The sequence below is a fragment of the Mus caroli genome, unplaced genomic scaffold (assembly GCF_900094665.2).
Source record: "Mus caroli unplaced genomic scaffold, CAROLI_EIJ_v1.1 scaffold_12385_1, whole genome shotgun sequence".
In the NCBI taxonomy this organism is placed as follows: Eukaryota; Metazoa; Chordata; class Mammalia; order Rodentia; family Muridae; genus Mus; species Mus caroli.
This window is the reverse complement of record NW_018388826.1, coordinates 3,027-18,178: the sequence shown is the minus strand read 5'-3', so window position 1 is coordinate 18,178 and position 15,152 is coordinate 3,027. Positions and strand designations below refer to the sequence as shown.

General features: G+C 35.9%; 1 protein-coding gene across 1 annotated transcript in view; it reads right to left on the bottom strand.

The window, feature by feature from the left end:
* Window positions 1-6,512: 6,512 nt before the first annotated feature.
* Window positions 6,513-15,152, bottom strand: part of LOC110287803 (vomeronasal type-2 receptor 116-like) — an 11,170-nt gene continuing 2,530 nt past the window's right edge. Inside the window, 7 exon segments of the mRNA XM_021154329.1 lie at window positions 6,513-6,894; window positions 6,896-7,418; window positions 8,573-8,696; window positions 9,840-10,064; window positions 10,892-11,695; window positions 12,168-12,247; window positions 12,250-12,464. Of these exon segments, the coding sequence (XP_021009988.1) occupies window positions 6,513-6,894; window positions 6,896-7,418; window positions 8,573-8,696; window positions 9,840-10,064; window positions 10,892-11,695; window positions 12,168-12,247; window positions 12,250-12,463 (2,352 nt within the window). The 5' untranslated portion in view covers window position 12,464.

Below are 15,152 nucleotides of genomic sequence, written 5' to 3'. Positions count from 1 at the left end.
GCCAATTATTCTTATGTAAGGCCTGTAATCTGCCTGAGATATAAATGTAGCATGTCATTGCCTTAAGAGGTCTTGTCCAGGCAATCTGGAACAAATTTTTAAATGTCCAAAAACAGTCTTCTTAAAAGAACAGCATTTTTTCTTATGAGTAGTATATGCATAAACCATTGCAAACTTGAGAATTTACAGTATCTGAGGGATGAATAATTTTAGGCAATTGTAAGCTCTGAAATATAATATTGACTATTAATATACAAATTAAAGTTTGATTATTCAACACTTTAAAACACAATCAACAGCACACAATTTAATTATCTGTGCTGAAGCAGGAGGAAACTCAAAAGAATAAGCATGCAATCCAATTCACATATACTTTTCTCCCATAGAATGGCTGTTTTTAAACACAGTGAATGAGATGCATGCATGCATGAATTGATAGAAGGTACAAAAGCATGCATCAAAACAACTTTTAACTTATCTTTAGTATAGTGACTAACAATTTTATTTAAAATGATGGTATTCAATAGGCCAAATATCAATATTCTGCAATAACCAATTTAATTGCTGTTTGGAACAAGAAACAGACATTTTATCAGGTTTTTAAGACACAATTTTTTATTATAGGTTTTCTTAAATATATGAATTTATCTTATAATTCTTTATTTAGTACCACAGCATTCTTATAATAGGATGTTAAAACTTTACTTTGAGGTGAAGAAAGATGATTTTACAATTATGTTTTCTATTGCCAAAGAATTGCTGTGGGCACATTTAATAGCCTTAACTAAAATAAGCAGCTAATATTTAATTACCATTGATTATAATTGATAACAATTATAAAAGCTTCCTTTAGTTTCTGGAAAGCCTTTTGTTCTTTACCAATTAATTTGTGTCTCTCAAGATAACATCCAACAAAGGTTTAAAAAACTTTAAGACCTTAAGTTGAGGCCTTAGGCAATTAACATCTCCTGAAAGCTTTTGTCAATAAAAATTTGAAGCAAATCAATTTCTCTTTCTTAGATTTTCTGTACCATGATTCTCTATTATAACTAAAACCCTAAATATTATAAAGATATTGCCTCTGAATCTTATGGAGCAACAACTACTCCCCAGTACTTTAAAGAACATTGTGTGAGAGCAAAGATTTGAAGTAAACTTCCCTTGAGAGATATTAGATAATAAAATACTTTCCACTTAGGAAACAATATACACTGAAAGATTCAAACTCTTAGCTTCTTATATTGAAGTAGAGACAATAAAAGTTTTTCTTACATAATGTAAAGCTATATTAGCCATACCTAGAGGCAAAATTTTCCAGTGATTAACAGTTCACTAGAAGTAAACCCTTGACAATTATCAGAATACAATGGAAAAACAAACCTTTAAATCTATAATAACTTTACATGAAGTAGGCAAGCCAGATTGTAATGCCTTTAAAAGTTCTATAGTCTGAATGACTTTTTATAAATTCTGAATTTAAACTTTATTTAGAACAACATCTGGATAGATCTGGAACTGTGTTCTTTTAGCTAAGGAGAAATTCCCCTTAGCAGGCAAGAACTTCCCTAGGCACTGTTTGCAAAACAAAAGAAAGCAATACAAGCCCTGAAGAGGCTGCTCTGAGCTTTGTTCCTCTTGCTGTGAGGACAGAATTTAGAATTTTTAATTTATTTTGCAATATTAGACTATAACTACAACTTTGGGAAAGCAAAACCCAATTTTAAAACAATTTATCATCTTTAAAATCAATATTAGAAACATCACTATCATGTTACCAAGTTTGGCTGCCAATTTATACCTATGAATGCATGACAGTGCAAAATTTAATGCTTCATTACAGAGACATTGTTTTAAATCTTTTCTTTATAAGTCTACTTTCCAGGATAAGAATCACATAAAATACTATCTCAACTAGAAGTATCCTTAGAGACCTAGTTTTTAGCCTGCTTTATTCCACATGTTTGAAAGACTGCAAACCTGAGTTACCAATTTAAAGCTTTCTTGCTACCAATGTTACACCCTTTTAATCATACCCAATAACTTATCAGCTAACATTCTATGATGAAGACACGCAGAGTATATTATACCTTTAAAACCAGTAAAAACCAAATTAAGTGGCTACACGAATCTTATAAATTTAGACCAATCAAAGAATTCTACTTTTTCTAGCTATGTCTATAAGATAGGAAAGCACTTTGCCATTTGCTAAACACAATAATCCCGATTGCAGAGAATTTTCTAGGAAAAAACTATCAGTTTATTTGCCTTAGAACTAAGAGGTTGCAGACTCCTTTTCTTTAAAAGCAATTTTTCAGCAGTTGCTCTCTTGCTGTGCTTGATTCTTGGCTAAAGTGTGGGCCACTCTCTAGCTTGCTGAACCAGTCGATAAAGTTTTAGCCATTTTTATTTTCCAACATGAAACACAGAACATTCAGTCATTTAGACAACGAAACAAAACACAAATGTATTGACAGACACGTGAACGAATTGATGCACCAGACATTAGAAAACACAAAGAGAGCAGTGAATTTCTGCTGTAGGGGCCAGAGAGAATAAAACAGAGCATCCCCAGATTTCTCTCTGTCTCTGGGAGAGTTTCAAAATCCAATTTCCTTTATTTTATTTTATTTTATTTTATTTTTATATTTTATTTTATTTTATTTTATTGTATTTTATTTTATTTTATTTTATTTTATTTTATTTTATTTTATTTTATTTTATTTTATTTTATTATTTTAAAGTCTATTCCTCTTGCCTGATGCAATTCTTGACTGTGGACAACTGCCTGATTCAAAGTTTCTAGTCCCACACATGTTTCGCTGCCAAACCCTAAGTGGAATCAGCGGTGGGTCAGCACTGTTCCCACTTAGCCCGTATCCTATCGCACCTCCAGAAACACTTTAAAAAATGAAGTTTAAAACCAGCGTTGGCATAAATACCTGTTGCTCACTGTGCCCAGTATGATCTTCTGATTCTTCCCTTCTCGCGGACCTCCACATAAGGCAGCGTTCCCTCAGATTTATCCCTCTGTTTCTAGGTCCCTGGTTCAGGTGCCAATCTGCCCTATATTGATATACTCACAGGAGCTAATATCATCCTTAATATATGTTACTATTACAGTTCATGTACATTCAATGCCTCCTAAGTTATTGGTCAATTTTTTTTTTAATGCTGTCCCTATGAGAGTTAAAAACAGCATTTTAGTGGGGCAAGGTAAGGAATAGGTTTCATAGTATGAATTAACCTGCCCAAACATACAGACATACAAAGCATTACTAAATGGAATCTGAAAAGTGTGTGTGTGTGTTTGTGTTTCTGTGTGTGCATGTAAATGTAAAAAAAGTGCTTGTAAATTGGGGAGTTATTTGTATTATATATGTGCAGAGGGAATATAAGTGTAAGAGATCAATGTTGTAATACTATAATATTAATCTTTGAAAACTGCAAAACTAGAAATAACATATATTCAGTTGCATCCTCATCTGACGGTAGGGACACTGAACTCTTGAGACATTTTAATAAGTAACAGTAACCCTACCACTGAATGTAGAAAGGTCAGTTCTAATTTTTCTTTGTTTTTTTTTTTTTTTATTTGTTTGTTTATTTTCATTTAAAAGGTTATCCCCCTTCTAGATTTTCCCTCTGAACACTCCCATTCCTCCCTCTCACCTGTCTCCATGAAGGTGCTCTGCCACACATCCACCCACTCCACTTTTTTAATTAGAAAACCCTACATCCTGATTCTATTGGCTTTAGGATCAGTCATCTACTTTTTCATTCCCACATTGCTATCTTTGTGAGACCTGCACTTTAGTGAAGATGATATTGGTAAATTACCATGTCAAGAAAAACTAACAACAATCAATCGAGAGTATTCAAACAGAATGTATGTGTTCAGGAATCTTACCCAATTTATTAGGTATAATCCCCACTGTAACAAGTTAAAGGAGTTACAGAGACAAGGTTTGGAGCTGAGATGAAAGGATGGACCATCTAGAGACTGCCATACCCGGGGATCCATCCCATAATCAGTCTCAAAACGCTGACACTATTGCATACACTAGCAAGATTTTGCTAAAAGACCCTGATATAGCTGTCTCTTGTGAGGCTATGCCGGGGCCTAACAAACACAGAAGTGGATGCTCACAATGAGCTTTTGGATGGATCACAGCGCCCCAAATGGAGGAGCTAGAGAAAAGACCCAAGGAGCTAAAGGTATCTGCAACCCTATAGGTGGAACAACAATATGAACTAACCAGTACCCTCCAGAGCTCGTGTCTCTAGCTGCATATACATCATAAGATGGCCTAGTCGGCCATCAGTGGAAAGAGAGGCCCATTGGTCTTGCAAACTTTATACACCTCAGTTCAGGGGAATGCCAGGGCCAAGAAGTGGGAGTAGGTGGCTAGAGGAGTGGGGGGGGGGAGCATATGGGGGACATTTGGGATATCATTGGAAATGTAAATGAAGAAAATACCTGAGAAAAAAAAATAATAATGAAAAAAATAAAGAAATGTTCCAAAAAACCCAAGAAGCAGCTAAAAGAGTCAGATGCAGATATTTGCACCCAACCAATGTACTGAAGCAGCTGACCTCTGTTGTTGAATTAGGGAAGTCTGAAAGATGCTGAAGAGGAGGGTAGCCCAGTAGGAGGACCAGCAGTCTCAATTAATCTGGACCCCCTAGATGTCTGAAACATTGGACCACCAAACAGGCAGCAAACACCAGCTGATATGAGGCCCCCAACAAACATACAGTAGAGAACTGCTGCATCTGTGTTCAACCTGAGATGATTCACCTAACTCTCAAGAGAAGGGAGGCCCCAAGGAGTTTCAAGTTCACGACGGGTGGAGGTGAGGGGTGGGGACACCTTTGTGGAGACATCGAGGTGAGGTGAGAGGAGGTATGGTATGTGGACTGATTGGACGTTGTAAGTGGTGTGGAATAGAATCTGGAATGTAAAACAGTTAAATAAATAAAAAGAAAGATAAAAGAGAAACAATGTTGCAATTGCACTGAATCAAGGAATATTTGTAGAGTTTGATGCTGTGCTTCCAGGGTTTGATTTCCTTTTCTCTACTAAAATGCAGTCATGGAAAGCAAGTATTAGTTAAGATTTTTCAGGGGCTGGGAATTATGTGTCAACTGTGCAGAGAATTTCTTGCCAATGCTGAATATCTGAGTTCTGCTCCTCTACCCATGTCAGCTTTTCCACAGCTGTCTGTGTGTCTAACTCCAGGGTCACTGGATGCCTCTTTCTTACAGATTCATTGTATACACATACAAGCACTTATGTACCCACACACACGAATAAGTAAACTACTAAAAATAGTTTTTGTTAATGTTTTCTGTATTCTGTCTTCTCAGTTGCTGTGGCCCTGCTACTCTGGTCACTCTCACCCCACCCTGCCCCTCAGTTGCTGCCGTCCTGATATCCCTGTCACTCTCTTCCGGCCCCGCCCTGCAGCAGCAAACAGTACTTTGAGAGAACAATGACACTGACCATCAACACCTGATATAAAGAAATAATAATGTGTATGTGTTTATATATTCATGTTTGTGTGTGCAACATTAAACTGAAATAACCTTTATTACTCATATTATGATAAAATTTATGATGAAACCCTTCATCTAGAGTGATTTATATGTTTATTGAATTCACTGATCTAAATGTAGTGAAGGTCTTGTGAGGGAAAATTCCATTAGTGAATTCACTTAATGAACTACAGTCAGTTCATAATGAAAGTGTGTCATTTCACAAGAATTCATAGTCTTATATTGCAGTCACAATCAGAACCTCGTTGTCCTTTGAATAAAATGTACTTTATTTATATGTTATCTGATATTCTTAACATCTACCTTGTATATTTTAAAGCTATTCCAAAGGTCAGCGCTTCTGCACTGTCACCTGCATAGTGTCACAGTGCTTCACACTGCTAAAATTCACTCTTGTTTCTCTTTTCAAATCAATGCCTTTTATCACATCAGGAATCTATGATCTTCCAAATCCAAACAGAGGCAATTTATCATTTAGGTGATTTCTTATATTTTGTTGCTGGAAAAAAAAACATGATCAAAATAAACATGAGAGAAAAGTGTTTATTTATTTATGTTCCTTAGTCATAGTACATTGGATGAAGTTGAGGCATGAAATTGGATGCAAGAACTCCATGAAAGCCAGTGGAATAATGTTGATTACTGGATTCAAGTCCATGTTGTATGCAGTACCCTTTCTTATAACTCAAAGACAGTGTTCCTAGAGGTGGCACTGTTCACAGACAGTAGGGTAACCTTATATTAATCATTAATTAATTACATGGCTTAAACACACAACCACAGGTCTCAATTCCTCAATTGAGATTCCAAGTTCTCAACATATTCAGGTTTTCTGTTCTGTTTGCAAATAAAAATCTGTATATTACTTATTTTTTTTATATGACAAAGTACTAATTTTGTTAAATGAAGAATAAGATAAGTTGAATATCATCTAACATTTTCATACCATGAAAGTTTCAATAAAGCAATTTACCTTTGTGGTTCTGTATAAAATTTGAATCTGGTCTAATTAAAATAACATAACACTTTGGGACAAAGATACACATTAGNAACCCTGCACTAGAAGCCAAGACTGAGAAAACCTCCACAAACACCATGACCTTCCCCCTGGTTCTGTGGAAGACATGGAGGAAGGTAATCCCGACACTGCAGAACACCAGCATGCTGAAAGTTAGGAACTTGGCTTCATTGAACGTGTCACGAAGATTCCTAGCCAAGAAAGCCATAGTGAAGCTCCCCAGAGATAAGGAACCCAAGTATCCCAGGACAATGTGGAAAGCAATGACTGAGCCTTTATTGCAAAGAATTACAATCTTCCCATGTTCAGATTGTATATCTGTCAATAAAGGGAGGACATGTTACCAACCAGATTCCACAGAGAACAAGTTGGATTAGGGTACAAATGGGAATGACCAACTTAGGTGCCCCTGTCATTATTGTCCCTCTCATTCTTCTTCCTGGAGTAGTGAGCTTGAAAGCCATGACCACAGTTATTGTTTTGGCCAACACTGTAGAAACAGACACAGTGAAAAATACTCCAAATGTGGTCTGCTGCCAGATGCAGCTGACCTGGTCGGGATGTCCAATGAAGAGCAGGGAGCAGAGAAAGCAGAAGAGTAAAGAGATGAGTAGAATATAGCTGAAAACGCAGTTATTGGCCTTCACAATGGGAGTATCCTTGTATTTCACCAAAGTGACTAGTACTAGAATTGTAATGTCTGAGAAGGACAGGGCCATACTTCCTAGAGCCATCCCCAATGGATCTTCATAAGCCAGAAATTACACAGTTCTTTGGAGGCAGTGGGTTTGCTCTAAGTTTGCATATTGATTATCTGGACACTTCACACACTGTTCCAATTCTGCTGGCAAATCACAATAAACCCTTAAAAGATATCATAATTACATATGTAATATTTGTGTATTTGTATTATTCATAGGAAATATTAATAAACATTTTGGTGTTGAGCATCTATTCCATTTCTTTTTTGCTGTAGAAACCACGAACTTAAGATTGCTCTGTATTAACCTATGCTTTGTGATAAAACATAACACCATCATAGGAAGTGGAACAGAAAACAATATTTATTTAAAAAAGGAAAAACTGATGAATAATAATTTGTATAATCTCTGATATTTTAAATCCTCTAAACATAAATTCACTATTCACAGACATGGGTAGTATGCAGCCATCTTTGTTGATGCCAGTTGATAAAGTGCATCACGTATTTTGTTTGCTTTGTGGGTGTGCACTTTGTCTGTATGCATACATAGGAACCAGAACAGACAATTACTCATGCAAGTACTATTTGCATAAAGGGATAGTTTCATTCTTGAAGTTATATGCCTCATATACATATGCATGTCCCTCTCATTGTTTTACAATCTCGTTCTTCCCAAATACACATTCCAAGCTCTATGTCATAAAGTTTATGGTTGTCCATATTCATCGCTCTTTCCTTAGAGAGGGAGTGATTGACTATAAGCAGTATCCCATCCATTGCTGCATTCTTCAAAACTTCACTCTTGTTCTAATTCTTTAACATGAAATTATTAATCCATTAAGCCATCTAAGCTCTTAAAATATAGTTCATTAAACAACAAGTGTTACCCTGAGTATCCAGTCTTTGTCAGGGACTAAGCTGTGTGATGGAAGGAAAGATTATGGACTGATCATGTATTCAAGCTTATCTGTACAATGAATCAAAGCAAGACAAACATATGCAGAGATTACATCTAAAATGTTTCTTTAAAAAATTGTTATACAGGTATGTCCCCCTAAACACTTTCTATATCATATAAAATCAGTAACCATCATATTGTGAGAGAAATGCTTTGATTGAAGAAGATATTGGAAGTTATTTGCTGGGTCCAAAGAAGTTGACATTATTTAACTGATTAAGTTTTCATTCATGGAGATTTTTGGTCTTCAGTTTGCATCTAGGCCATTTTGTATTTCTAGTATGGAAAGAGCAGGTATTCAAATTCAACAAATTTTCTCCTGCATGCAAGCATGTACCTGTTTCATTGGAAACCTCATTTTCTGGGCACTGAACACAATCAAAGCAGCAGTCTGCTGTTTCTTTCTGATGAATTTTCCTGAATCCTGCAGTACATGCCACACTACACACAGAGGAGGGAACCTGAGGCAGTGCATAAATGTTATATAATATGCATGTGAGTGTGTGTGTGTAGGTCACACATTTGTCAAATGAATAATGACCCATATATTGATACATAGGACACTAACAGATATGATTATACATATTCTTCGGATATTACTTGTTCTTCTGCATTACTTAAAGGTATCAGGCACATTATTATTTTGTATTTCCCTGCAATGCACTGAATCCCACACAATATTTACTATATCATGTAACATTATATATGTAACATTCAGGTTGTAGCAATTTAAAGTTTTTTCCTTCCTAAACTGATCAATCCAAAAGAATGTTTTTGTGACAACTGCTTTTCTCTCATGATTTATAAATTAAAAAATAAAAATAAAAAAATAAAAAAGAATAGTGAGGTGTATGGAGGGAGAAGTTAGGGAAAATGGGTAAATCTAGGAAGAGTAGTTTGATGACTATGACCAAAATATGTTATGTAAGACTCCCATAAATTTAATAAAGTTTTCCTAAGTGTAAAAGAACTTGAACACACTATCCCTTCCCCTCTTTCCCATGTGTCTATGAGGGAGCTCCCCCACCCACCCACTCCTGCCTCACCACCCTAGCATTCCCCCGTGCTGGGGCATGAAGGCTTCACAGGACTAAGGGACTCCCCTCCTACTGAAGCCAGATAAGGCAATCCTCCATAAAGGAGGGGAAACCAGGATGTTGGATAACATTTGAAATGTAAATAATTTTTTTTAAATCCAAAGTATATAAATAAAAAATATCCCTTGAATCTGGAGAAACATTTATATTAATGAATACATGCTATAGTTAAGTAGGCTATACATTAGTTCACGCGGAGTCAGAAAATTCCATGGGTTATATATAGTTACAAATTTTTAATTAATTTTATATAAATATATACTATATTATAAATTTATCAAATTTATTCCTGTATTGTGGTTGAATTGGCATATGGGTGCTATTGAACATGAAATCCAGAGGACATTGATCCTTCTATGCCCAGATTAACATGAAGTTGAGAGTTATCAAATTTTGATGATTGTAACTGAGGATTGTCTTTTGCAAGAGTAGCAATTGGTCTTAACCACAGAGTCTCATATTTGAAAATCTACATATCCTGAAAAATAAAAATTATGGTATACCCACTGTTGTTCCTCCAATGGCCCATTCCAAATCATCAGATATATAAAGTTGTTGTCTCTGTGGAAAACAAGGTAAATAGCTTCCTATATTCACTTTTAATCCAAGGCCTTGTGGAAAATTCCAAATGAGGAAAATGTCATACTCAGTACACTGATTTCCCCTATGCTTCATGTTCACCAGTTCTCCAACAGGGTTCNTAAATACCCTGGTTTTCATCAAGGAGGACACCTAGAAGGGATTCATGCTTACATATGCATATCAATAAAGGTAATGCCAAGTTTAGAATTTTCCCTACTTTCTTAATGATTTTCAGAAAAGACAGCTGTATTGAAATAAACCCGTGTAGTAAAAAAACAGTATACCTCATTGATAATTAAAAATTTTTATGCTTCATATTAATATTTGATAATAAAATGTGCTAGAAAAAATGATTACCACTTAACAAGTAACATGGGGTGTGTGTGTGTGTGTGTGTGCCTGTGTGAACATGTTTGTCAAAAATACTTTTAAAAAATGAAACCATGTATGTGAGAATGAAGGGGGAGTCTGAATGTCTGAAAATTGTGAAAATAAAAATGTGGGATTTTATGTACATACAGTGTACACATATAAAATGAACATAAACTTAATAAAATAGGAATTCTTAATCATTTATGTTTTTGTTAATTGTTAATTGAAATGAATAACTATTAACCACAGCACATGTATCAAATTTTGAGACACTATTTTTTTTTATAAAACTATTCAGTCTAGTCATCACTTAAGACTTTTATGATAAAACTCTTGGCTCCTATTTTAATTTTGAACTCATTTTGTGAAATGTTGAGACACCTGTTCACAAAACTCACTGATATTCATAAAATTGAATTGTCTCCTATTAAATATTATCTTTGTACATGATATTCATCCATGTAAAAGAATCATTAGGGACTTTTGCAGTGTAGAAATCATTGCACTGAGAGAATAATCTCTAACAAATGTACATTTGCTTCTCTGGTTCCATTTAAATGATCACATTGATATATCTAAGCATAATGAAATGTAAGAAACTTTACCTGCTGACAAGCAGTGAAATATCTTTTGGGTTTTGCCTTTTCCTGAGACTCTACTTGTTGAAGAATGTGTTTGTGGGAGGTGTGGGCCACAGCATAAACAGCATTATACAAATTGTAACCTTCATCACTCATGGTCAAATCATATTTGTGCAGTGCTGTCCATTCCAATGTGTTGTTGAATGTAATGTGATCCATTTTAATGCTGCTCTTAGAGATTAAACAATTAAAATAATTCCATTTCAGTATAGTATGAGAAATATCTTTTAGGTATTTGACAGAGTTCATTGTTTGCATAAAATTCCTAAATTTATGAATCTCAATTCTGTGGTGTGCAAAAGTGATAGTCCCATGGAAGAGATTAAGGGTGAATACTTTTTTATTTAAAACGATATCCCATTGTGAGGTTGTGATCCAGATTCTCTGAGCACCTAAATCTTCCCATCTTCTAAAGCTTACTTCTAGAGTAGAGTTCATTTCACCATAAATGATAACAACCTTTGCTGAAGATGTCATAATTTGTTTATCATATATTTTAGCCCTTGTCATGTATATCTGCATGCTTTCTGGGATCATATTAACAAAAGATAAACAGATCCCATGCCTTTGGCTTTCTTCTCTTAAATCTGAGAGAAACTGGATACCCTGGTCATCATCTGAGATGACCAGTTCTATCCAAGTCCATAGAAAATGAAACATCAAGGAGACCATGCAATGGAACCAATGTGTGTCCTTGGTGGCTACTTGATGGACATGGGGCAGCCGATCATGGTAGTGCAGTTTAGGATTAAATGGTCCAAAGAAAACCTAAAGGATGTAGAAGAGAGGAAGAAACTTCCAGTGAGGAATGTGATTATTAGGATGTTTGGACTTATATACAAGTAATGCTACTCACTTTCCAGAACTCCTGTTAAGAATAGTAAGATTGTACTATACATATCATGTATCATTCCTGTTAGATACTAGACTATTCCTGACAAGTCTGAAATTCCTTGAACACAGTTTTATCTGTTTGTACAGTACATCTATGAAATGATTATTTAACTCAAATATGTATATGAATATGTATATGTGTATGTGTATGTGTATGTATGTGTATGTGTATGTGTATGTGTATGTGTATGTGTATGTGTATGTATATGTATATGTATAATGTGTGTGTGTGTATGTGTGTGTGTGTGTAGCAGCACACTCACAAATGCATTGTGTCCAAGTTTTCTTGTAGGCACCTGTAATGTAATTTAATTTTTTCAACCCATTCAATGTCACAAATTCTTACCAGTGGAATGGAAGAATGCATTGCCAGTTTTAAGGATGTTTTAAATGATGGTCCTGTAAGACCTATGGCACATGAATCATATAATAACAGAAATAATTAACAAAATTCATATGTCCATCTATTTGTGTATATTCTTGATCCAGACCTCTCAATAAATTATGACAATTTCCACCAATGATGGAGAGCATCAAATTCATGTTGGGTAAAACATAAGGATTCTTGTTGATCACATCAGTAGCAAAAAACATTACCAGAAGAAGCGCATATTCACTTGATGCAATTCTAAAAGAAGCCATAGTGATGATTAAGGGAGATGTTTGAAATATAAAATTTCAAATGCTGTAAAGTTTGTAATATGAAATATACAAAATCGGCTGCCCATGTACGGATATTTAAGGCCTGAGCCATAACCACCCGGCCAGACTAATGATTCTTTTATTTTTTAAAAATTTTTAATTTTGTAAATTTTATTAGGTATGTTCCTCATTTACATTTCCAATGCTATCCCAAAAGTCCCCCATACGCTCCCCCCCCCCACAGCCCTATCCACCCACTCCCACTTTTTGGCCCTNGCGTTCCCCTGTACTGGGGCATATAAAGTTTGCAAGTCCAATGGGCCTCTCTTTCCAGTGATGGCCGACTAGGCCATCTTTTGATACATATTCTGCTAGAGTCAAAAGCTCCAGGGTACTGGTTAGTTCATAATGTTGTTCCACCTATAAAGTTGCAGATCCCTTTAGCTCCTTGGGTACTTTCTCTAGCTCCTCCATTGGGGGCCCTTTGATCTATCCAATAGCTGACTGTGAGCATCCACTTCTGTGTTTGCTAGGCCCCAGCATAGTCTCACAAAAGACAGCTATATCAGGGTCCTTTCAGCAAAATCTTGCTAGTGTATGCAATGGTGTAAGCATTTGGAGGCTGATTATATGATGGAACCCTGGATATGGCAGTTTCTAGATGGTCCATCCTTTTGTCTCAGCTCCAAATTTTGTCTCTGTAACTCCTTCCATGGGTGTTTTGTTCGCAATTCTAAGAAGGGGCAAAGTGTCCACGCTTTGGTCTTCTTTCTTCTTGAGTTTCATGTTTTGCAAATTGTAACTTATATCTTGGGTATCCTAAGTTTCTGGGCTAATATACACTTATCAGTGAGTACATATCATTTGAGTTCTTTTGTGATTGGGTTACCTCACTCAGGATAATGCCATCCGGGTCCAACCATTTGCCTAGGAATTTCATAAATTCATTCTTTTTAATAGCTGAAGAGCACTCCATTGTGTAAATGTACCACTTTTTTTTGTACCCTATCCTCTGTTGAGGGGCATCTGTGTTCTTTCCAGCTTCTGGCTATTATAAATAAGGCTGCTGTGAACATAGTGGAGCATGTTTCTTTCTTATTAGTTGGAACATTTTCTGGATATATGCCCAGGAGAGGTATTGCAGGATCCTGCAGTAGTACCATGTCCACTTTTCCAAGGAACCGCCAGACTGTTTTCCACAGTGGTTGTACAAGCTTGCAATCCCACCGACAAGAGAGGAGTGTTCCTCTTTCTCCACATCCTCGCCAGAATCTGCTGTCACCTGAATTTTTTATCTTAGCCATTCTGACTGGTGTGAGGTGGAATCTCAGGGTTGTTTTGATTTGCATTTCCCTGATGATTAAGGATGTTGAACATTTTTTCAGGTGCTTCTCAGCCATTCGGTATTCCTCAGGTGAGAATTCTTTGTTTAGTTCTGAGCCCCATTTTTAATGGGGTTATTTGATTTTCTGGAGGCCACTTTCTTGAGTTCTTCATATATATTGGATATTAGTCCCCTCTCTGATTTAGGATAGGTAAAGATCCTTTCCCAATCTGTTTGTGGCCTTTTTCTCTTATTGACAGTGTCTTTTGCCTTACAGAAGCTTTGCAGTTTCATGAGGTCCCATTTGTCAATTCTTGATCTTACAGCACAAGCCACTGCTGTTCTATACAGGAATTTTTCCCCTGTACCAATATCTTCGAGGCTTTCCCCCACTTTCTCCTCTGTAAGTTTCAGTGTCTTTGGTTTTATGTGGAGTTACTTGATCCACTTAGATTTGACCTTAGTACAAGTAGATAGGAATGGATCAATTCACATTCTTCTACATGATAACCACCATTTGTGTCAGCACCATTTGTTGAAAATGCTGTATTTTTTTCACTGGATGGTTTTAGCTCCCTTGTGAAGATCAAGTAACCAGAGGTGTGTGGGTTCATTTCTGGGCCTTCAATTCTATTCCATTGGTCTACTTGTCTGTCACTATATCAGTACCATGCAGTTTTTATCACAATTGTTCTGTAGTACAGCTTTAGGTCAGGCATGGTGATTCCACCAGAGGTTCTTTTATCCTTGAGAAGAGTTTTTGCTCTCCTAGGTTTTTTGTTATTCCATATGAATTTGCAGATCGCTCTTTCTATTTCATTGAAGAATTGAGTTAGAATTTTGTTGGGGATTGCATTGAATCTGTAGATTGCTTTTGGCAAGATAGCCATTTTTACAATGTAGATCCTGCCAATCCATGAGCATGGGAGATCTTTCCATATTCTGAGATCTTCGTTAATTTCTTTCTTCAGAGACTTGAAGTTCTTATAATACAGATCTTTCACTTCCTTAAAGTCACGCTAAGGTATTTTATATTATTTGTGACTATCGATAAGGGTGTTGTTTCCCTAATTTCTTTTTCAGCCTGTTTATTCTGTGTGTACACAAAGGCCATTGCTTTGTTATAGTTAATTTTATATCAAGCTACTTCACCAAAGCTGTTTATCAGGTTTAGGAGTTTTCTGGTGGAATTTTTAGGGGCACTGATATATACTATCATACAATCTGCAAAAAGTGATAATTTAACTTCTTCCTTTCCAATTTGTAACCCCTTGATCTCCTTTTGTTGTCGAATTCCTCTGGCTAGGACTTCAAGTACAATGTTGAATAGGTAAGGAGAAAGTGGGCAGCCTTGTCTAGTCCCTG